A 24,909-nucleotide genomic window follows, 5' to 3' on the forward strand; every position below is an offset into this window, starting at 1 on the left:
TCTCTTCCACAAGGTTCCGTCACCTCAGGGATTTACTGATGCTTTTGACGTGTCTGGGGATATTAGAAATACTACACAAGTCGCTATTCTGGATCTTAAAAGTGACTGTTGACATTTCTTTGAAAGTTTCTCCCTGGGCAGGGAGACCAAGTGTAGGAGAATACCAACTTGGGGGCACAGATAGATCCAGGACTAGTCTCCAGTTGTGATACAGTTACTATTATGGAGAGTTACTTCATTATAATAACAGACTTCAGTGGTGCAATAAGCTTTGTGACACATACCCTATGGCATAAACCAAACAAAACCAACTCTCCCTTCACAGACCTAGCAGTTATTTTTTAAGTTCCCATTTGAGTTTTTTAAGTTCCCATTTGAGAGAGGCCAGCAACAGGTTTATAGTGAAAAAAAAAAAAAAAAAAAAAAAAAAAAAAAAAGGGGTTGCAAAAAGGAAAAGGACAACCTGGAAAGAAGAAAATGAGAAGGTGGTAGAAGGTTAAGGCATAGGGATCTGTTTTCTGAAGGAACTTGTTCCCCAGGTTCTGAAGGGTGGACCTGAATACAAGGAGAGGAGCCCAGGTGGTTCAGTGCAGGGAATCGATACCTCAACTCAGCATCAAGGTCCCAAAGTAGATTGGAGAAGAAATAGCTCTTTCCCTCAGTACTGCTGTAATCCTGGTCTGTTCCGGCCTGGAGAGGCTGCTCAGCTACCCAAGACTAAAAAGCTGTGATATTGTAGATGATGACAACAAGCAATTGCAAAAAACTGCATTTGTTTAATAGCTAAAAACTGAGTCTGGGACTTTCACCAAAAAAAAGCCTAAAACAAGTTACTAGTAAACTGAGCACATCTTGCCTGGATTATGGAGTTACCCCAGTCAAAGTGTCCCACTGGACTTTTTCTGCTCTTGGCTGAATTTCCCTTCCCAGACCATCTGACCACAGCTGGCTCTCTCAGAGGGCTTCCAGGTTTGCATTTATTGTTCAAACTAATCAACTTGTTTTGATAAAATAAGGAACAGGAAAATCGGAACACTGAGGCTTTTCGTTTCTGATAGGCATTGTACTACATTGTTATTGCTGCCGAAAAGATCTGGAGCCTGGCCGTGCTTGTCTTCTCCAGCCTTACTACAGCCCGCATGCCTCTAGGTGGTGCCTCACTCTAACATTTAATGCCAGGAGCTGGGGAGCAGCAGCCTCAGGCTGGGTTTTGCTCAGCAAGTGATGCCAGCAGTCACATCACTCACAGTGCCTTTCCAGGGGTGGCAGAGGGAGCAAAGCAAGCAGTCCAGCTGAGCCCTTTTTACCATATTGCTAGGAAAGTATATTTCCTTCAGGCAAATAAGCTACAGCTAGTACTAGAAGGATCCCCCACAGCAACAGACATGTCTGCAGTTCATCCAGACCCTACGTACAGACTTCATCCAGACCTGACAGAGCCACCTTCGCCTAAAGCCACTGTGGGTCAGGCCCCTAATCCCAAAGAAAACCATTAGTTGCTTTGCTTTGAGGCTGCTGAAAAGCCCTGTCATCTAGAGAACTGGTGCCTGTAAGGAGATGTAACCAAGTTTATACCCTTCAGAAGGAAGTCTTAGAAGAGAAAAATTTAATGGATCATCAGTGGGAGTGGGTGCCTGTTTATTTCCTGCTCTGTGGCCTATTTTGCTAACCTGGCTGTGTGAAAAGTCTGTGTATAGGGCAGGAGCAACTTTTGGAAACACCTGTGGAGCAAAAGATGCCTGTAGATGGTATAGAGCTGTTCCCTATCCTCAACTGTGAGGAAGAACAATATTAGGGATTGGAATTGGAAAGGTAAGTTTGTTAGGTGTGCAGAAAGCAGTTCTTGATATTTCTCTTTACATCTTTGAGGTGAGGGACATCTAACCAGAGAAGTTCACACCCTTGGGATGATCACAGCACAACTCTTCTTCATGTCTCCTCCTTTTCCACTGTGCAACTAGGAAGCAGAACACACCACCTGTTTTGAAGCAAACTATTTGGTATGCACAGCCGTGCAAAGTCCAAATCATCCCAGACGCGGCTGAGACACCCCAGCTCCCACCTACTCACGGTGCCTTCATGTATGTCCCCCTCACGCTGGGGTAACACAGTTCCCTGACTCCTACTTGGGAAGATGGGAGCTGTCTTGGAAAGTTTGCTATTTTCTTTCCCGCTATATCTTCCTCTTGAGAGGAGTGACAGTGCCCTGTATTTGGTATGAGAAGAAAGAATTTGCCCTTGGGCTTCCTCCTTGCCCCTACAGGTTTCCATGTACTTACATTTAAGGAGAGAGCAAACCTGGGACAAAGGAGGAGGTGGTGTCACAGCTGGAGGGACATCTGAGGAGGGTCATCACGCAAGTTCATCCCTGAAGCAGGACATGCCCAGTGGGAGGAAGGGGAACATCTCTGACATGCACTGCTCTCCTGAACAGGCTAAAGGATTAGCCCTTGGATTTGTTTTTCAGATGATGCCATGCTAACAGCTTTCGGTGGATTTGGGCTGACTTTTCCACATCGAGTCCTTTGACCTTTTAATCCTTCCGAAATAACCTATTCCTCCCCCCCACCGCCCCCAACTCCCAATCCCACCAGATCACCTTTTGTTGTTTTTCTCCTTGGACATGTTTTGAGAGCTTGCAGCAGTTTTTCTGGTGGGCTGGGTAATTAGCTGGCAGCTCTGGCTCCTTCCTCCCACTGGGCTGTACCTGGGGCTATGCTTATTTCTGGGTGCTGCTTGACGAGCGTGTTAGACTTGCAATTTGAAAGTTTTTCAGGGCTAAATCCAAACTTAGGCTTTTATGATAAATAATAAGGAATGCCTCTGACTTCTTTTCCCTTATGTTAACTTCTTCATCCCTCACCGCAGCTGGCAGACCCAAAGGGTTATGCAGTTCTAAAAGAGGAAGAAAAGAAACCTGAAAAAAAGAAAATTACAGCTGGTAACTGAGGCCAGATATAGCTGTGGTGTGGATGGGACAGGGAGTTAAAAAAGAAAGCTGGAGAGGGCCCTGGGCAGGAGATGGCTGCGGAGGTGGTCACATAACTCAAATGAAGTATCCTAAGGACCTGGAGTGTGGGGAGAGATGCAGAAAGTCCTAAAACCACTGCAAGTATGGTCACTAAAAGCTGCGTGAGAATGCCTTCTATATCCCTGATTCAGCTACATAATTTTGAGGCCCTGAAGGAAGCAGCCCTGCTAATGGCACAGCCATAGGGAGGTTCAGCCAGCTTCAGCCAGAGCATGAGCGCATGCTGTGTTTTTTCCCAAAGACAGGTAACAATCTCTGTCTCCAGCCAGGTCCCACTGTCTCCCTGGCTGCCTCTGCCGTTGGTGGCTGAAATCAAAGGATCATAAGTGGCCCTCTGAAAGCATTTCACACTGGTGCAGGAGAGGAATAATTAGTCCATACTTACTCTTCTGGGCTTAGGTCTTTACACAGCTCGATATGCTTCCTTCTGCAGTTCATCTTCAAACTTGTGCATGGAAGAAATACAGGGTCTACTCGGAAGATTGTGCTGTGTCTGGCTTAAATTCATGAAATAGTTATCTGAGGTCCTTGTGAGTGAATGTTGCTTTTACAGTTAAGTATATACTCAAGTTTTTCTCTCAAGAAAGATGGCTTAAGCATATTGGAATTGGAATAGTCCTTTTTTCCCCATCGCTCACAATTGTTGCATAAAAACCTGAATGACTTCATGCTAGGCTGACTACTAGATGGCAAAATATACTGAGATGTTTCTTTGGCTCTAGATGAGAAAAGGGTGGCACTCCATCAGCATTTTGGGGACTATCAGCTTTCTCCCATTCTCCTCTAGGGAGAGTTTGTTGGAGAGGAAACGCACGGAAGGGGAGTTGGAAAGCTGAGGGCAGCAGCTGCACAACTCTGTATTCAGTGTGATGGTGCAACAGCCGAACATGGAGGAGCAGGCAGTCAGGCAATGCCCAACCCAGCCCAAAACAGGGACATCCACCCAAGGGAACACAGAGGAGCAGAGTTATCTCAGTAGCTCATCCCACACCCCTGCACAAGGACACCACTGCCGGACTTGAAAAGGCACCGTTATTTCCCTACCTAGCCCAGAAAGTTTGTCCACTTTCCTTCCAAATAAAACCCTGCCAGTTTCTGAACAGATACACTCTCACACAGACGATTTCAATGTGAGCAAAGACAGTAGCCTGTTCTCACAGTTCTTTGCATAGCTGTGAAGGAAGATGGCAGAGATCTATGGCAATTCTACTGCAGGCCTGCTGTAAAACCAAGGGTTTGGTCTTAATCACATGTGATACATAGGGAAATAAATTCCATCTGAATGCACATTGTAAAGGAAACAGCCTTTTCACATCTGTCATGCTGTCTAGTGACTTGCCTAATTGAAAAACAAAACAAAGAACAACATGGAAAAATCTTCACAAAAAGGTCCTAAGACAGGATGCTTTTTGCTCTTTCCAGGCAGTAGGGGAAATAGCCTGATTAATTCTCAAGGATGTCTGTGCATGAAAAAAAACCTTCCACAGTCTTTGCACCAAAAACAGTTAAACATGGTAAATATCATCCTGAGCACTCTCTGTATTTAAAAAAAACCAACCAACCAAACAAACCTGAAATTTTGGCAAGTCTCTGAAGCCTGTACATTGAGGTCAAACCCCAAGAAGGGCTGAGCTGCCATGGGGGTCCTCGGTGGGATCCGGGAGAGTTTGTGTCAACCAGCAGTCAGCAAACCAAAAAGACAAGTGAGATTTTGTTTCAACTCCTGCACCAAAAGGTTGTTTTACCTTGCTCACCCTCTCCCAGGGTCCAGGTGCTACAGTGCCTCCCCTTCAAATCCCTTGTGCAGCCATTCAAATCCCTTGTGCATCCTGTTCTGGCCTGGATTTTTTTTGTTATGGGAAGGGTGTCACGCTGTCACGCTCCCTTTCCACATATAGGGACAGCTCTGCTGGGTCAGACCAAAAGCCATGATCAGCCCAAGGCAGATTCCTAGGAAGGAGTATAAGAATGGGGGAAGTAATAGCTTGAGGCACCCCCATGAGTCTGTGACTCAAAGGCTTCCTGAGCCAGAGGTAGGGCTTTTGGTCCTCCATGGATCCCTATTCCACTGAGTTACCTAGTTTTCTGAAGATACATGAGCTTTAGTTTTCACAACATTTCATGGCCAGTTTCTATGGCTCACTTGTATTTGGTGTGGTGAAAATACCACCTTTAGTTCATTTCATACCGGCTGCCTGGTTGTTGCTGTATGATCCTTAGTTCCTGTCATGAAGGTTTCCTCATACACCTGCCTGACACGCAGGACTTTATAGACTCCTGTCATAGCCCCGCAATCACACCTGCCATACTGGGACTGGTTTATCTTTCTCCTGTGCTGATGTAAGTCAGAAGTAACATGGTGAAGCCTACAGAGGCTGTACAGGAAACACAGAAGAGAACATGGCTGCACAGTTTCTTAATGCAAGCTCTGGCATATCCCTGGAATTTGGCCCTAAATCTAAAATGAGAGATTTCCTTATGTTACATCTAAAGCTATTTGGTGCCATTAGTGACAGAGCAATAAACCAGTGATCTTTTCTCTCTTGTCCAGAGGGAAAAAAAAACAGGGAGCTGAATGCTAAATTCAGTTTTCAACTTCATCAGGATATTGTTTCTGGTTTGGATGTTTTCTGAGCTTTGGTTTCAGAAGCGCTCAAATTTATATCCCGAATGTCCATGCTCACCCAGAAATTCAATGAATTCAGGGGAAACAACCGGTCTCTGAACAGCTGTTAGTTTGGTTTCAAGTGCTTCAGAGGATCTTATTAAAATAATAAATTTCCACAGGAACTGCTACTGCAGCACTTTTTTTTTTTTTTTTTTTTTTTTTTTTTCCAAGAGGGAAGTTATGCAAGACCTGCTGGATGATATCAGCACATCTGGACAGCTCAGAGACTGGAGAGTTTTGAGGAAAGAGGAAACAAAGGGAAAAGAAACTCAGGGGTTTCTCAGCTTGGGGCAGGTAGTAGGACCCTGGAGAGAGAACTACAAACTCCGCCAGCCCCAGGACGGCGCTGCCTGGCTTCTCTGCTGTCCAAAAGGTCACTGAATTTGGCAGCCGCCACAGACAGCAAATAGCTGCTGATTGCCACAGTGGGAAGTGCAAGGCCAAGGAAATTTGTTTGTGATTCCAGCACTAAATGCTTGCTCCATAGCTACGGTTTGTATTTATGCTCTCGGGGATCTGCGGAGGGAGGGTTTGTTCCCCCGCTTGCCTAAGTAAGAAGGATTGCACAACAGGCAGGTGCTGGATGCCTTGGAGCAACTTCTGCTCAGTCCTGCTGATAGGAAAGCCAGTGTGCAGGCGGAGGGGAGCCTGCTGCCGCTGTTGCACCTCACAGCTACCACTTTGCAATTGCCTCCTTTCCGTGCCTCCAGCTGCAAGCCAGGGCCGCAGCTACTTGTTTTTTAATTTAGAACCTTGTAGGACATACAACTACGACATCCCCATCAGGTTCACAAGCCCCCCGGGACCTGAGTGATGGTGCATGTGTTAGTCCCGCCGGCTTTTTGGTAAAAGTAGATCTGTTCATTCGAGCAACGGTTCCCAAAAGGGCTGCAGAGGGAACAACAACAAAACCCAAACAAACAAACAAAAAAACCCAACAACAACAACAAAAAAACAACAACAACAAAAAAAAAAAGCAAAACAAATTGCTTTGGTTTAAGCCTCTGCACATCTTCATGATATAACTGTTTTTCAATAGACCCACCTCTTAAAAACATAATTAGAGGTCAAATATTAATGGACAATCCATGTCTTCAACTATAATTAAAAGCACTGATACAAAACTGTTTCTGTCCAGAAAGTTCCTGTGCTTGGCTAAACTTTAAGGGTCTGGTCCTTACTCTCAGCCATATTGTTGCTTAAATCATGTTGATTCATTATCCTCTGCAAGAGAAAAATCAATGCTGGAGTGTTTTGCTTGTGTAACAGCGTACATTATTGAGCCTGGAGTGCCTCTCCAATGAGATAATACCCAGCAGTTAAAATACAGAGAGAGAGCCTCCTGAATTCATTATGAATCGATTTTCATCCTCTTAATATTCTTGTTTACAAAGAAATTCTTATATAACACACTGGCCTTTTTTTCTGCCTGTTCACCTCCTTCTTGGTCTTTGGGCTTGTTCCTTGGTGATCTCCCAGTGCAAGGTGGTAGAGAGAATTCCAGTCGGGAACAGCCTGTTGATCAGCTCTGCATAAACTGAGTTGTATAAACTCAACATTATTGTATGCACAGCTACAGAGAAGAAAGGAGAAGGAAATGGCTAATATCCCTTGCAATGATGAAAATAAGAGCTTGTTAGCAGTGCCATCAGCGTGACAACAATCTGCCCCTTCTTTCTCTGGTGGCTTCAGCTGGCCTGGCCTGAGCAAACAGGAGCTGGCTTCTCTCCTGCCTGTGGACACGTCTGTTAACACTTCCTCAGTGGTTTTCCAGATAGCTTTCTAGGGATAAAGTGATTTAACAGGATTTGGTAAAACAAATAATTTCGCTGGATACCTTGCGAAAGATAAGGAGTTTAGGAGTGAATGATGGTGAGTCACGGTCTCTCTTTAAAGGGTTAACTGCTCGACTTGAGTCATGCCTATGTGTGTTAGGTCTTCTCAGTCTGTACTATCTCTGGAAAATACTTTTAGCAGAGGCACAATTATTTTTTTGCCAGTATAACTTATCTCAGCAGAATAACCTGTACCTGTGGCTGTAGTCCATGCTCTACAGCTACGTCTGCTCCAGGTAATTTTTCTAGTGTAGCTGCATCGTTCACCAGCCATATCTCTTTGCAAACTCTGTCCTTCACAGCTCCATCAGGAAAAATATGTAACAACAGCCTGATCTGATCTGCTTTGCGTAGGCCACTGTAACTGTACCCTGCCTCAGTCTGATTTCCTATAAACCAGGGCTTAGGAAGCTTCTTATGCTTATTTTTTTTGACAAATCAGGTGTATGCTGAAAATTAGTACCTGATGTACATATGGGTTGCATGTGTACTATGGGACTGGGTCTTAGTTTGCTTATTTATGGATGATTATATACAAAAATAGACTAAAGCATTTGTATGCAACAAAATATCTTTTGGATGGCACTGGTAAGCATCTTTTCATGTGTTACTTTAAGAGCAGTAACTATCTAGGGACTGCAAAAACCAAGGGTTCCAGTGGAAAATGTTTCAACAACAGATGACGAATCCTGCTAAAACAGTTTTTATGCTTAAAATAATAAGTAAAATTATTTTAGGCAAAGCTGCCAATATACTGGCAAAGCCATTATTCTTCTGAGACTGCCAGATGTTTTACTGTCACTAGATCTGCAACGTAGTGCGAAGACTGTATCTGTTATTTTGATAAACAATTTGTTGTATTTTCTTCTATTCTCCCATCTCCTTCTTTACGTCTAGCCATATCCCCCCTGATCCTTGTCCCAGACTATCAGTTTGTAGCTTTACTTTCAGACCATGGCTGCACAGAAACACCCCCCGCTCTGAGTGGTGTTGCTGAGAGTCCTTCCAAAGGCCCCGCTTCTCCTTAGGAGGTGAACTGCTGCAGAGGCATGCATCCACCAATGTGCTTTAATAAGCAGTGATGTTAGATAAAGTTTTCAGCTGGAGGGGGAGGAATGCTGCTTTTCCCACCAGAAAATGCCTACCTACCCCAGGGGCTAAGTTGTATCTAAGGCCCATTTCTGCTGACATTTTCTAACATACCAGCGCTCTCCCAGGATGCAAGTGGAGGAAGCATCTTGGGGCGTGGGGCTGTCCTACACTCACAAGCAATTCTTGGAAAAGCCCCAAAACCTTGGAAATGATACATGTGCTCCTCAAAACATGAGGTTTGATCCATCATCGGTTATTTGCACAGGAAACTGTGTTCACTGCAGTTACCAGTGTGTGAAATTTGTTACTCATGCAGACCTCTCCTTTCCTCAGTCAATTTAATGCAGCAGAAGTGATGACTACTTACGCAAGCGGTCTTCCTGGTACATGGAATTTTTTCTAAATAAGATATAGAGATGCATCATTTTGAGCCTCTGTTCTTTGGAAACTGCTCATGTACTCCATTCTTAATGAACAGGCTAGGGAGTTTTTTCCCCACCTGTATCTTAATATAAAGAAAGTGTTTAAGACAGCCTTTTCCTTTTCAGCGATTCATAAAACAGCATATTTGCAAATTCATGCCCACGTCAGATTATTTTTAACATTACAATTGGGCTCCCCGTGGAATTTGTTAACATGTTGCTGGATATTTTCATCCTTCACATGAAAATGAATCTACTGGGTATCACAGAGCTCAGTTATTATGGGGTTTTTTGATGAAAGACTTAAATTGCATCTGAGAAATACGAATTACAGGGCCTAATGTCCCCCCTGAGATTTTCATTTAATACACAAAAGGAGCCGCTCACTCCCTACTGAGTTCATTACATGAAACTATTTTTTCTAGAGAACAGAGTAATTGGGAGCACTGGAGCTCGTTTCCCCCATCCCTCTCAGGAAAACGGATGGGTCAGTTTTGTCTGCCTCTGAAGGTATAAGTTTTGTGCATGATCACGCCTAAGATGAATTTTGTTGATGTTTCTATAAAGAGCAAAGAACTCATGAGAGCCCCTGTTCATGCCACAGGCGTTGCTAGGGGTAGTGGTTTCTTCTTTCACCGTTACAGCATAGCACTGGAGGAAACCACTGAGGTCCAGGTCCCCATAAACCCCAACCACGGTGCCAGCCTCCTCTCCTTGCACCACAAAACCCCTTTGGAAGGCAAAAAACCCCTCAGAAAATGTAGCGGGTCAGTGAGAAAGAGGGTGCTGTCCCAGGAGGCAGCCCACGTCATAGGTGCCTGAAGGGGTTCATGGCCAAGGTAGTTGGCTACCGCTGGACAAAATCATGGAACCGATCCCACCCGGCTGCTTTTCCCTGGTGACTGCTCTGCGGATATCTGAACTTCAGGGCCGGGCAGTCTAAGGCAGATCCAGCAAAGTCCCCATATACTCATTTAACTCCAGGATAAACAAACATGTGCTGAGGTCACCTCCAAGTTACGGCAGTGCGGGAGTCAGAGGGATGTCGGCAGGTCAGGCCGCGGGGTCAGGGAAGATGATCACACCGCAGCCCCCGCTACGGTCCCATTAACCTCAGCGACTCAGCTCCTCTGCATGGTTAAAATTTAAACACTTGCATAAGTGGTTTGCTGAACCGGTGCCAGAAAGATCAGTGTCTTGCAGGACAGAGCCCATTAATTCTCACTCTCTGAGAAGCAGGGGGGAAACAAACGAGCCAGAAAACTAAACAGCTTCGGACTGTTTGATCCAATGAGAAGGGCAAATTCCAAAGTCGAGGAACCCTCACATGCTTTGTAAGAAGAATAAAAAAAAATTAAAAAGACAAAGGGAGTTCAGGGTTTCTGTGCCACATCTGTGCTTGGGGCTGTGGTAACCATTGCATGGACGCAGGATAATTTTGCACAGCAGAATGAGCCAAGACATTATTCGTTATGCCAGTTTGTAGGCACAGATTATGTGTATCACTAGTGTGAAATTCAGACTCTTATTTCTAACTTGAGAAAAACTTTCCAAACACTCATCTTTTTCTCATTCTCCTATTGAAGAACAAAGCACTCAGGAGAACTGGCAGCTAGAAGGCATGCTCCTTCCCTGAGTGCCACTAAACTTCTGTTACAGAAACAGATGATAAAAAGTGTAGTAAATCAAGAATAAAAATATGCCTCAAACAAAAGGAATATACTTCCAAAACAAGGCTCTCAACCACACAGGTTTCTCCCAGAGCGGAGGGGCTGTGAGAACAAACAGACGACACTTGTTAGTCATGTCACTTAACTGCACGCCTGGAAAGCACTCGGATCCGATGGTGATGGTGATGACACCGTCAGACCCTATGCAGAACATAAACGCTGCGCTGCAATAAAGGCTTTCACAATGGCATAGATGGAATCATTATTTTTCCCTGGGGTTTTAGGCATCGAATTCTTTCAGGAGCCATTTAATTATTTTGGTTTATTTCTGCTCAATCTGTATAGGAAAGCTTAGAAAAAGGACTGTTCATTTTGACAAGGTTCCTCAGGGAAACCTCAAGACAAAATAGCAGTAATTTCTTCCTCATATAACTCACCAAGAAAAATAGTAGAGGAAATAACAGGGTAATAACAGAAAGGAGAAGATTATCTTTTAAAAGCAATTGCTTGATACCAACACACAGTGAATGTATTTAGTGTCGTAAACATAGGTTTACTTAGGGAAGACATGAAGAAACGTCAGGAGCATGGAGACTCATAGCTAAAATGAAATTAAGACTGGCAAGTGTAAGAGAAGAGGGGATTGAGGGGGGAAGAGAGTCCCATTAGGGATGCTCTCATGGTCCTGACGAAAACTTAATAGTTGGATCCCAGCTGTATGTTTCTTGCAGACGTTGGGCTGCCAAAGCACTTGCTAATCTGGGGGCCTGCCCGGCTTTCTTCCTCCTTAGAGGGTGGCAGTGAGGCAGAGACCCATGTATATAAATACACATATGTCTCTGGTGTGACCTTGCTTACAGAGAGGAGACAGTTTATAAAGCCTGGCTTCCCTGGACGTGCGACAGCTTTACTTCCTTCGCTCTGAAGTGTTCAGGCTTGCTGACCCCCGAGCTCTTGGCCCAAGCGGTCCCACCCTTCTTCCCATCCTCTGGCCACACTCCTGGCTCTGGTGACACCTTCCTTTTTTCAGGCACAAGGACGCTGGCATTTCAGGCCTCTGAGGTGGTTCTTTCCTCACAGGCCTGTCCCCAAGCCTCGGCTGATAGCTTTGTGTTGTTGCCTGAGGGAATTCAGCTGGGGCTTCTGCCAAGCCTGGGAGATGCTACATTCCGCTGGGAAGAGGAAACCCCATCCAGCAGTTATTAGCATCTTTTCTCACAATATATCTTCCTTTATGCCTCCAGCATCAAGGTATAATCTGTATTTTTAAACTGGTTAAGAGACAGCAGTGCCCACCCCTGCAAAACAGGGCTCAGTGGTATTTTCTCATCTATACTTGTTCTGATCCTTCTGGGACCTGAAACTTCAAACTCACTCATGTTGCTGAATTTTGGTCTTAGCAGCAATGAGTTGTCCCTTTGACTTGATATACACCTGATTTTTATAGTTTGCAATTGACTTGGTGATGGTTCCCCCAGTCTCTCAGTGGCACTACTTGTAGTGTGTCAAGCACATAAATCATGGCAGCTTTTGGGCTTGGATGGAAACTCTCCCCTAGAAAATATGTTGAAAATGCTTAGTTGGATCCAGCTCTCAGCTGAGGATACTGGTGACAGATTGAGTGTCTCGAAAGCAGTAATGACTTTGTGTCCAACACATATGTCTTCAGGTGATAGGTCCTTCCTCCTCCTGGCAGGCAACGAGCCAGAGGCTGGGATCTTAAAAGTAAACTCCAGTCCCATAAATTCATATGCTCATAAATTTTACAGCCACAGGGAGCATTAGGACTCTCTATCTTTTGTTTAATACAGGCCAAAGAGTCTCATTCAACAAATTCTGCATCAAGCTCTGAAGTTCTGATTAAGCCATGGAGAAAGTTATCCAAATATTGACATAAGACCGAAAGGAATGGGGAACATCCCATATTAAACTGTTCTCATATTAGCTATGTATCCTCATTTGCCTTCTATCTTTGTAACAATGCAAATGTCTCACTTAAGCTTCCAGCTTTTACTCTTTGCTGCTTCTTTGTTCTTTGCCAGATTGGATAGCCATTTCCTCCACCCCTTCCCATGCCACCCCCCACCCCCCCCAAAAAAAAAATCCATCGTTAAGGCTCTTCCTTTAGTAGTTTGGTTTTCCAGACTACCACCACTTATACTTCTATCTACTCTTCCTTGAGCAGGCTACTATTTTGTTACTAAAAGCTTATTTATTTTCTATTCCTACTATTTTGTTTTACTGTGAGAAGCCCTGGAGAGAAAAAAAAGAGCCTCCTGAAGGAGAGACAGCAGCCGTTCAGAGTATATGGGAATTTCTGTGATGGTTGGCCCTATAGATGAGCCTGGCACAACAGATACTCGTGTAGACTGATCTTGAACACTGATCTTCAGCTGAGGCTCTGGTGCTCAGCCCCACCTGCACTGGCTGCAGCTGTGCTCCTGCCTGGCTGTGGACCATTTCGACCCTGACCCCAGCCCATGGGCTGATGTCTTGGCTTGACCTTGGACCTGTCTGGCTGCTGTGGACTTGTCCAGCACTCTGGACTCTGGGCTGCCCCACTGGGCCTGTCCTGCTGTCTGTGCTCGGGGCTGTGGGCCAGCACCTCTTGCCCATCTGTGAAACCCTGACCCCACTGGCGCTGATGTCACGCTCACCTTGCTGTCCCATGCTGTTCCATGGCACCTTTGGAAGAGAAATCTGGAGAGCAGGAAGCATGTGGTTTTATGTAGGGCATCTGTATGGAGCAACAGAAACTGTAAGTGCATTATGGGCACAGAGCTGAGGCGCTGCCGCTGCTAAAAAAAAAAAACAAACAAAAAACAAAAAAGGCAATTAGCTCTGCAAATAGACACTGATCCCTACTTTTTCAACATGAAATAAATGTTTCTTTGCTTTGTTTATACTAATCCCAATCCTCCATGCAGAATGGTACATGTGCTCTGTTATTCCACTGTCTGAAGAGACAACAAAAAATTAAGTTCAGCGCTGTTGGCCATGAGCAATGAGGATTTGAACACAGAGTTTTCCCCTGGCATCTTCTTATATCTTTATACAGAAATGCATTTTAGAGGGTAACAGGATACATTAACCTTGATTAAAATGCCTTTTAGTCAGCATTTAGAGTCCAAGGAGGAAGAGAAAGAAGGTGACAATGAACCCATTAATTTCAGATTTCTCTTGCGTTGGTTATATCTCATCCTGTGTTTTCTTGACATTCTGGCAGATCTGTTCAAAAGAGTAGAGGCACCCCAAAAATCAAGGCCAGGGTTTTGCTATTGCAATTGCTGCCTTTGAAAAATTAAAATACAGAGCTGGAATTGGAGTGAATGCTGATCCCGGAGCTATGCTGTACTGGCTGGAGTACAGCAGCTGTGTTTGGGCATTCGGGCCTGAGGTCATCCTTATTTGATATTAATTCTTTACATAGGATTTTTCTCTCTAATATTTTACAAGGCAGAACTCTTTGGGGAGGAGAAAGAGAATGCAATTATGAGGGAGGCATATACTATATAGAAAGGAACAGAAAAAAAGCCTGGGGCATGATTGCTGTTACAACAGGCAGCTGCAGGATCCTACACATAGGCAACAGCAGCTTGAAGCTCCCCGCCTTGTGATGCAGCATATGCGGCCAGCAAAGACTATGAGGAAGACTCAGCAACCTGGTAGGTATCAGTCCTGAGACTGATCTCTTACCATTGTTCTGACCATCTTCCTCAGGCTCATGATTTGTGTGGGTCAATTACACACAAATTTCTGCTGGATAGAAGAGGTATGAGAAGGAGGAAAGAGAGAAACCAAGCGGAGCTTGCTTTCCTCCCCTTGTCCAAACATTGCATGAGAGAGATTTCAGAAGGATGGGAGAAGGGATAGTCGTAGGAAATGGGAACAAGGAGGTAGGAAATAGCACTCTTAGTAGGAGCAGTGCCTCGTGAGCTCTGGCTGAGCAGACAAAAAGCAGCAGAGAGTCCTCAACTAATTAAATTCAAATCAGGCAATCACCAGCTCCCCAAGCAGCTGCCATCCCGGACCTGCCTGTCGTCGATTTGCCCAGAATCTTCCCCCAGGCAGGGAGAACTTAGCTATCCATGAACCCAAACCGAACTGACTTGATAGCTGCAGTTCTAGAGCTCAGATCACTAGAACAAGAACTAGAGATCTGACTTGATGTTTATGACAAATGGATCTTAAACATGAAACAGTGTAAAGCAAGCAGCTAAAGCCAGGCTGAGTGCAAGAAGGACTCTCACTACATGTTGCAGCAAAAAATCTGCTCATCCATGTGAGTGTCTGTCCTGCTCCTTCCTCTGCAAGTGTGCTGCACTAATGAAAGGTTACTCCATCCAGAGCAGGCTGCTTACTTGCTCCCCTCTCTCCCTCCTGTACTCTGCTCCTCTGCTTAGCAGCTCATCACACAGTTCCTGGCCTCTAAGCCCAGTTTATATCCAATTTCCAGTCTATAGGTGTTTCCACACTGATGAGCATCTACTCCAGGCATCTTTCCTTTCCCAGGCCCCAGCCCGTCAACACTGGGGCCGTTCCTCACCACGCTGTTCACACCTCCTACGAGTAACTGCAAACTCCTCTTGGAGACCAGGTGACAAGCGTCTCCTCCTTCCCCTCCTCTTTATCCACCCCCTCCCTTCATTTCTGACATAACTAACTCCACGTGGTGCTTCTCAAACTGGAAATCTGGTCTCTTCAGGGTCCGAGATTATCCCTGAAACGACTGGAGGAGAGGAAGGCTGTACAGTCTCCTTTTGGCTTGCATAAACCAAAAGGATAGCCTTCTCCTTTTCTTCCTGCTGCTTTTTAAAATAGAGCTATCAGTTTTCCATATAGGCATCCTGCCTGACTTAATGAGCCATTCTCTTCAAATACCTCACATTAACATGTTTATATATTTGTTTGCCTGGCTGGGTTCTTTAATAAGTGTGCCTTTGGTTCTGGTGCTCCCAGCAGACCGCTGCTCTGCCAGGCTGCAGGAAGCCCTCCCTTCGCTCCAGCTACGGCCCCAAATTACACTCTGCGACTGATTGCTTTTGGGGCAATTGCTCAAGTGTAATAAGCAGGACCTTTAGATAAATTGGACGTTTTTCTACAGAACCTATTAACACCGTGCCTCGGAGAGGCTGAAATCGGTCTCATTCTTAGCAGTTTTGTTTCTGTGGTATTAGCTGAAGATCGCAGCAGGAGGATGTAGAGGCTAGACTAAGATATCCTGCTAACCCAGGACGTGGCTAGGAAAGCTGATGTTAGAGATGCAGGGGGCACTGATGGGTTTGGGGGATAGCCCTAAAAGAAAGGGTGGATGGTAAGCTGATTTTATACAGTTTTCATTTTAAATGAGGCCTCCTGGCAAGCCAACCCCATCCTTGCCAGAAAAGAGATGTCTGATCTGGCTTAGCGACTCTTCAGTGAAGCCTTTTTCCAATGTCAGGCTCATTTCTGTGACTGCTGCTAGAAGATCTGCACCTGCAGGGCTTTTCTTCTTTCTTTTGCCCCTGTGCTGGCTAAGCTTGAGTTTCCAGTGAGGCAGCAGCGCAAGTAGGCAGGCAGCGAAAGTAAGCCTATCTACTGTACCTACATTGTTGAAAGCTTCCTGTGAAATTGGATTAGCACTTAACTGTTGTGTGACAAAGCCTTGTGTTCCAGGTTTTGTAAATGCTCTCAAGGAAAAAAAAAAAAATCACTTGTCAAACTCGCCATAACGTTTAGGGACAATTATAGTATCGCCAGATTAATTACAGTGTTTCTACAATGCTCTCCTCTGATTCTACTATTAAAACACAGCAGAAATCAGAGTCTGTTTTGACCTTTATTCAGAGCCTCCTGTTAAAGTGACTTTCACAACAGAACCCAATTTGTCACATTTTATTTGTAGTTTAATTTTATTATTAACAGATTAATGAAGCTGGTAATGGGTTTCCCAATGCTCCCTTTGGAAATGTGAACTGTGTCCCTTCCTTACATCAATCTGCTGTCAGCAGATGAAGTGCCTTTGCAAAATGCTATTAACTGTTACCAGAAGCAATTAGTCAAAATAGCAAGTCAGCTACAAAAGGAGAGACTCCAGATTCCCTCAGTGCGTTAGGAAAAGCGCATTAGTAGGATTTAGTCTTGCCAGCAGACACGAGCTTTAGGCCCTGCAGTAGGTGTCTGGGTTAATGACACATAGAAATGCAAATGTATCAGACTTTAATTTGCTTGAAGGAGCAATGACAGGTTAAAAAATAAAATAAATAAATCACTTTCTGGTGTCATTAGCAGCAATCCCCACTGTGCCAGAAATACCCATGCTCTGTTGTAAGATACTCTCTGTGCTCCAGCCTTAGAAATACGTGAGTGAAATCCCGGCCCTCCTGAAGGCAGTAGGACACTGCTTGTGACAACGCTGAGGCCAGGCTTTGTCTGGATTTTCTGGACCAAACAATTATTTTAAAAGTATTCTCCCTCACCCTCCAGAGCATCAAAGTCCAACCCCTTCTCAGATGGCTCCCTTTTTTATGCCGGTCCCAGAAACACACAAAATAATTCCTTGAGGGACATGTGCAAACCTCGCTTGAGCTCGATTTCCCCCCCACCCCCTGTTTGGCACCATCATCCTGCAGGCAGCGTTATTGTCCGGTCAGTGCTCCAGCGTGGGGCTGACAAAACTGCATTATCATACATACTCAAAACACAAAATGCGCTCAGTAAATGGTCCCTCATAGGATGAAGTAGGAGTTTGAACTGTCTTGAAGCACTAGCTAGCACCTGGTTGAAGAGCCAGCAGTCCTCAGCTCCCTCACCACTGCCCTGGAGGAACTGACAGGGGGGAGTATGGGGGAGGTGAAGGATCAGGTATAATGTCCTGCTTGCCCAGCAAATTTTCAAGCATATCTTCTGGCTTGCCTACCTGGCACCTACCGACCGCTTTCCAGATTGGACAGACCAACACTTGCCCCCTCCTCTTTCTCTCAAATGCTGGAAAATGATGTTATCAGTCGTTACTTCCAGTGCGTTGCTAATTACATGTGCATTGCATACATGGGTCCAATTAAAGGGGGAAGGTCACGGAAGCAACAGAAACACCACAGATTGTGAAAGCAAAAATATTATTATCCATTTGCCCTCAGGACTGGACAGTGAGGTTTTTGTCTCTATACAGGAGGCAAATCTTTTCCATGTTATTTGGCCCTCGTTCCTTCAAACCCGGTCCCACCTCCCTCGGGCGGCTGCGGGGGCCCTGACGGCTGCCCCAGCTGGGGAAGCTGCAGCGAGGGGCGAAACTTTGGGCTCAGTTCACTTGCCTCTCGCAGCCGTGCCGCATGCTGATACGCCCACATCAGGGGTTTTTTGAAAGCAGAGACCAACTGAGCATCAGACCTTGCTGACATTTTTCCTCAAACAGAACATAAACAGCTGAACCCCACCCAGGGACTTGGACAAACTATAGTCTGGCTAAAAAAACACCCTTAATTCTGCCAAAACCTCATTGATTAAGAATATGCGGATGTAATGATTTTGCTGAGTATTTGCAGAGCATATTCCTGCTGGGTATTCCTTCCTCTGTTGCCTTCACAGTGCACAAGGTTAAAAGTGTTTCTTTTCCCCTTCAAGTGCAGAAGGCTAATAAAAGAGTTAGAAGTCTAGGACTAAAACCCTGATGCAGTCCACTCTAAGATGTAAGAGCAGCACATTTTATCTTCCTTTTATATGAGCTTAATGACAGAAAAAGGATAGTCCTTTGGTCCTTCATGAAAAAACACAATATATTATTTAAACACTCCCATAAAAATGGTCTGACTATTCAAACACATTGTCTGTTGTCTTAGATCAAACACAGCTCTTATTCTTAAACATAAGGATTAAAAGGCATCCATTAAAAGGAGAGTTTCAAATTCTATTTAAAAAAAAAAAAAAGTTCAGAATCTTAAAAGACTAATTATTTGTACAATCCTCAAGATCAAACACTGCTGAAATAAAGACTTCAACTGCTTTATCAGATAAAACCTGTGTTCAAAGATTGCAAGGGGAGAAGAGACTATTAAGATAATCTAGTTTGACCTCATGACCTTAGGTTTTGGCATTTCACTGGTATGGAATCTTTTCAGTTGTTCATATAGCTAAATGGAAAATTGAATAAAACCGTCAAGAACACAACAGACTGCATAAACTTGAAAAAACAGACCACTTGTTTTCATGTTCCTTTAATTTGTGTGTTTGTAGGCAAAGCTCAATACTTAAATGGACAGCACCAAGTCCTCCGCTGATGCACTTAGCACAGCTCTTGCTGAAGCTTATGGATCTCATTTTCCATCAGATGAGAATCTAACCTGAAGAGTTTTGAACTGCAAAGGAGAGCTAAGTAAGTACAAAAGTGCAAATACGTAGAAAGGGTAATTTGTAGAAGTCTCTGTTAAAACTAATTTTCCAAAGTCTGTCTCCTTTTTTTCTTCTTTTTGTCTTTCTACTGTTTCTTTTATAACAAGTGCTTAGGATTGTCTTCACTGTGCCAGTTTTCAGCAGGACAGGAGGGAGAAGCTGGGACGCGTTTCTTTGTGTATGTCTTTTCTAATCCATTTGAGCTGTGTGATGTCTTCATATCTAATATGTTCTGGATCTTTGATCTGAGTTGGAGGATGTCTCAAGGAGGAATGGTGATTCACAGGAAAACAGGATATCCACAGGGGAGCCAGTTACCCAGTCCAGCGGAATTAATCAGCATTAGGTGTGTGAGCTCTTGCTCTGAAACACTGTAAATAATAAAGAGTCACAGATGATTATAGGTATGGGAATAAACAAAGAAAGAGAGAAACACAGTTTAAATCTCTACGTGTCAAAAACGGTTTCTGAACTACACACTTGATGTGGTGGAGCAAAACTGTCTGGTGTCCAGATGAAAGCATGACTTCTGTTTTGCAAAGAGGCACCGTTTCAACATTTGCTTCTGTTCTGGCTCCTAGACTGTTTGTGCAAACCAGGCACACACCTAACGCCGGGTAACAGGGCTCAAATACAGGACACTGCCTTCCTGTGCCCGAACAACCCACCAGCCTGGCTACGGCGCGGCGCTCTCCCGGGCTTGCTCTGTCCTGCAGCCTGGTTTCTCTCTCTTGTATCGTGGCCTCCTTTTTGCCAGCGAGTGCCTGCAGCTGGCCTGGGCTCGAGCACAGAAGCTTGGAGCAGCCTCCTGGGAAAGACGGCTAACTAACGAAGGTGCCCGCCGACTGGGGAGCTGAGGGGCATCACCTCCCTTGCTGCATGTTCCCTGGCCGACGAGGAGAGAGCTGCTGCAGCACTAGTGCCCTTCAGCCTCCCACGAGGGGATGGTGACCCCATCCTTCCTTGCACTGCCTGGGCTGAGTGGCAGAGGGTGCCAGCACTGCAGGGTCGGCGGCCGAGTGTATAAGGAGTGGATAGCACCATCTCCTTTTCCTCAGCATTTTCAGAATTAAGCCCTTGTGGTTGCATTGTATAAAAGGGATGATCTCTCTGCACACAGTGTGCCTGAGGCCTGGAGATCCTCCCAGAAACAAACCACCTTGTTGCTAGATCCTGTGCAGGAGAGCTGGGTGCCAGAGGGGCAGCAGCTCAGGCTGGGGAGTTTTTGAGTGTTAGCAGGAACAGAGGTGTGGCAATTTTCTGTTTGAGCAGGGAATTCTGGCTTCATGTGAAAATTCCTTCTGATTTGTCAGAAATCTCTGTCAATAGGTGCCTTTTAATCCCTCATTTTGAGTTGATATACCTTGGCCATAAGGGATGGGAAGGGGGGGGAAGTCTCAAGACGGAAGCTTTCCACTAAGCCCCTTCAGGTCTGGGTAGGTTCTGTTGATGGTGCCTAACTCCCTTTTCAAAATGTGCACCCGCCCAAGGCCCGGCGCCGAGCAAAACCCGTACCGGTGCGCCGTGGCCCTGGGCTCCTGGGGTGCGGGGTGGATGTTCGCGGCGATGCTCCCTCCGTGCTGGTCCCTGGCTGGACGTGCAGGCCCTGCCATCGCTCCTGCCTGGCACAGGCGGCCGGGGGAAAAGCCCCCGGTGAAGCGGGGCCGCTGGTGCTGCGATGGGGACGAGCCCTGTGCGGACGAGCGGGCTGCGAACGCACTTCCACCGCGGCTGCACCCGGAGCAGCGAGCTGATGGCACGGGGGACGACTCCTAACAGTCTGTGGTTTTATTGGAGAGCTGCTCTCTATGAGGTGCAGCTGTCTCCTATATCAAGTGTTTTATTTCTCAGAGGGAGGAAGCCAGCTGTAAGGTATTCAGGTACTAACACCAAAGCACCTTAGACCTGAATGACCCGCAAATAGAACTTCCAAAGCCCAAAGGGATGTTGTAACCATGTTAACTTAGCAAAAAGAGGAAATGCAAGGGGTATTTGACTTTACAAACAGCCTTCATTTGGCCTGTTTCCAGCACAAATGCCTCATGCATGGTAATGGATTTCAAATACACTAAAGAGTACAGCTGCAACACCAAACAGGCCTTAACATTTGACCTTATTAGGGAAAACAAGCCTACTATTACCAAAGAAAACTAAGCATGCCTAGCTAATTGACTCATCTTAGGACAAGTTTTGTTTCCTTGACTGAACGGCAGGAATGTAAAGCCTTGCTGTCTTTCAGCCAGCATGGTTTCCTCAGATCCCACATGCAATATCTGAAAATCATCAGCCACTTCCTAACATTTTGAGTAGTCTGGCCAGTACAGAGGAGAGAAGTGGAGGGAAAAACATAACACCAGCAATACCTTTGCAATAAGGAATTTTTTTTTTTTTTTTTGATTCAGCATTTCTGGAACAAAAAATGAACATCAAATCAATTAATTATATGCGGTTACATCCTTGTTGCTGTTTGCTCATCCACCCACAGACATTCCACATAAAATTACCTAATAATCAATTTGAAGTATTTTCAAGTAGCTTGTTTTTATCCTAAGCCAGCAATAGAGTTAGCAATCTAGTGTCTAGACCTAGGACAGTGGTCTCATCCTCAAAGACATAAGCCGTAAAAGGTTTCTGTGTGGTGTAAGTCTCTGGTATTTTATGTATCATTAAAAATGGCCATCTGGAGGTGCTGAGAACCCTTACAAGCAAAGGAAAAATCCTTAAGACATGGAAAGACAATTCCAGCCACGTTTTTAAAAGACATTTATAATTTAACATTCACAACTAGAGGCTGACCACAAGTCACCTAAGATGGATGACACCTATTGTTTGTATTTGACATATATTGTTTGTAAACCATGAAAGCAAGGTAAGGATTCCCTGCTATGAGGTATAAACTGGTCTCAGAGGATCTTTCAAAAGCAACAGAAGCAGTGGTCTGTCAGATATAACAGCTGAAGGATATCTTGAGCAAGCATTCTTACTTGTCGATTGGTTTGCCTGGCTTTTGACAACTCATGCTAAAACTGAGCATTTTTTATTCTGTTTTGATGAAACCACCCCCATATTAAACACATTTGAAAGGCAGTTTACAGGTTTTCAACTAAAATGTTTATAAAACTTTAGTGAGGATTATTTTGCAAAAAATGAGGACTTCTGGAATAAGCTGTATACTGACAATTTTATATTCTGTTTAACATACATGTCATTAAACTCAAGGCAAGATAAATCTGTTTATTAAGAACCCATACAGAATGTTTAGCTAAGTGTAAAGCATAGTATGTCTTTGGTTTATGGCATATCTTTGGTTTTGGGGTAGGCCAGACTCTGTTCAGCCTAAGAACGTTGTCTGAGATGAAACACATGTGATGTACATTTGAAATTGCTTGTATCCAAAACACTGCTGTCAGACTTTCTGGCAGGGGACTGGCCGATGCAGACCAACTCTGGGCCGCTCCAGCCTCAGGGCATAATTTACAGCAACCTGAAGCTACAGCAAGTTACTTGATAAATGAAAGGAACAAAAGTGTGAACAGCAGCAGTAATCAGGGTGGGGCAGGGCATCTCTGAACCTAGTGAGTTTGTTTTATTTCAGCTACGCCCAGAAGTTGGGAGTTGCGTCTGGGGATGTAATGCTACACATCCAGAGATCTGAGGCCAGTCACAGCAAAAGGGGCTGTCTCTGGTTTAGGTCTTGTCCTAAGAAGTGACAGGTAGGTCATGCTGTAGCTTATTAAAGCTCCAACAAGGAACATAGAAACATTTCATAGAGTCCACATTCCAAATCTGATATTGTTTTATGGACAGCAGGGGAACATGTTGCCTTCAAAGATGCCCACATCACCAGCAAACATCGTGGATTGCAACGATCCGTTGAGGTCTGAGTTGAAAGAGAAGAGCTACAGGCTACTGGGAGGTTCTTCTTCTAGTGAGGGCTTTTGGCAGGTAACGGGGAAGCACCTGCATGGGTCTCACAGCAGCTGACCATGCCACGGCCTCACGGTGGCTGTATGTGTCCCCAGCCTGCGGCTAGCACCTGCGCGCTCCCTCTCGAGGGTGTGTGAAAGACGGCAGGCTGCGCCGGGGTGCACGGAGGAGCAACGCTCGCCCTGGCCTCTTCATGTTTAAACAGCTGCGCTGGATTTGCCAGAGGGTTTCTGACAGGGTTGTTAAAAATTGATCCCAGAGTGAACAGCCCTGGTGCTATTTACCTCAATTCAGCTACAATAATTTACACCATCCGAAGAGCAGCCTAATCCTGCACTGGCAAATCTCTTGAGATGTTTGCGACTGACTTGAACAGAAGGAACCTCGTGGCAAGGGGAGTGCAATTGTCCCGTCACTAATGACTCTGGACAAGAGAATAAAGATGCAACACAATTTAAAATAAAAACAATTAATTCAGAATGAAAAGGTAATTGCTAACAGTGGTCACAGGCTTGTGCTGATGCAGGACACCCATGTATGATGACGTATAGTACAGATGTTAGTTACATGCATGATTAAAATGAAACTGATAAACACCAACAGAGGAGAGGTATAGAGTTTAACCTTCTCTCAGATCTGGTCATGCTCCTATTTTTTTTTTTTGTTTGTTTGTTTGTTTGTTTTTTTCCCCTTCCTGTTGTACAAGTTGTAGAGGCACCTGAAGGCATATCCATTTGGAAACACGGGAAGGGAAGCAAGGTAGTGCTCCGGACCACAAACGTCTATCTTCCACAGCAGCACGATTTCCTCTGAATTTCCTCCCAACTCCATTTGAACAAGGTTAGATATATCTGCAACTACCCGCTAATCTTTTTATTGTTAGTGGAGATCCTGCTTCAAATGCGGCTCATCTGCTTTGGCTGGCTAAGTGTGATGATTGCTCACTATCCCTCTGTACCCATTCACTTCTCCTTTCCTCTATTGTCCTGCTGATAACTTACACTTACCAAATGACACAGGTCTCAACATTCCTCTATGAGATATCTGTTGTCTTGTCATTCTTATTCTTCAAGACACCACTTCTGTATTTTGACCTTGATGCTTTAAAACACCTATAATAGAAAAGAGACACATGTAGATCACCTGATTCACCAGACTGAATTTTCTTTTAAGTTACCGACTTCCTGGAGTTAATCCTTAGAACACGAGCACACCACAAATTGCTAGTTGAGTAAATATTTAAGATGTGCACACAGTAAATCTCTGAAGTTGCTGAACAGTTAGCAAAATCAGAACTTCGGGGCTGGTGGAACAGCAATTTCTCACTCACTGCTTCCTTGCAAAAGTCAGAGAAATAGTAATACTTGTGATAGCGTTCAAAATTTTGGAGCTAAGTTTTACTTTGCTGTAAGCCTGTATGATGCAGTCATCTTTTTTTGTCATGCTATAGAAAAATATGCTCAAACTAAATAGCACAGTCCTAGTTTACTGTTAAGTGTCCACTTTAAAGAAGCTAAAACTAATGCAAACTTTCTCGAGTTCATTAACAATAAACCCTCACCTGATTCCACTAGCAAATGTTTCAGGCTCTCAAAGAATAGGTAATGCAGAAAAGATTTTCTTTTTATACTTTGGCCGGTTCAGGGAATTTCACAGGTTTGGTATAAATGATAATGATAGAAGACACATCGACATCACTACATGTTTATAAAAAGAACATACAAATGCACAGTGACATTTTACACAGTGGTTGCACATAAGACACTCACAAACTCGAAGTCTGACGCTGTGGGGTGCCAAGTACTCTGAACTCTCATTATGTTCAATGTGAGTTGAGAGTGCTTCATGGCTGAGGTGCTCGGGCCCTCAGTCAGGCTCTGCACAGTCAGGAATTACA

General features: G+C 44.7%; 1 protein-coding gene across 1 annotated transcript in view; it reads right to left on the reverse strand.

The window, feature by feature from the left end:
* Positions 1-18,894: 18,894 nt before the first annotated feature.
* Positions 18,895-24,909, reverse strand: part of HIVEP1 (HIVEP zinc finger 1) — a 128,164-nt gene continuing 122,149 nt past the window's right edge. The window contains exons 10-11 of the mRNA XM_042806630.1: positions 24,020-24,124; positions 18,895-19,456 (exon numbers count right to left, since the gene is read on the reverse strand). Coding sequence (XP_042662564.1) covers positions 24,116-24,124 — 9 coding nt within the window. The 3' untranslated portion in view covers positions 18,895-19,456; positions 24,020-24,115. The remainder of the gene's footprint in view (positions 19,457-24,019; positions 24,125-24,909) is intronic.

The sequence above is a fragment of the Tyto alba genome, unplaced genomic scaffold (genome assembly GCF_018691265.1).
Source record: "Tyto alba isolate M040663 unplaced genomic scaffold, T.alba_DEE_v4.0 Super-Scaffold_48, whole genome shotgun sequence".
NCBI classification, from domain to species: Eukaryota; Metazoa; Chordata; class Aves; order Strigiformes; family Tytonidae; genus Tyto; species Tyto alba.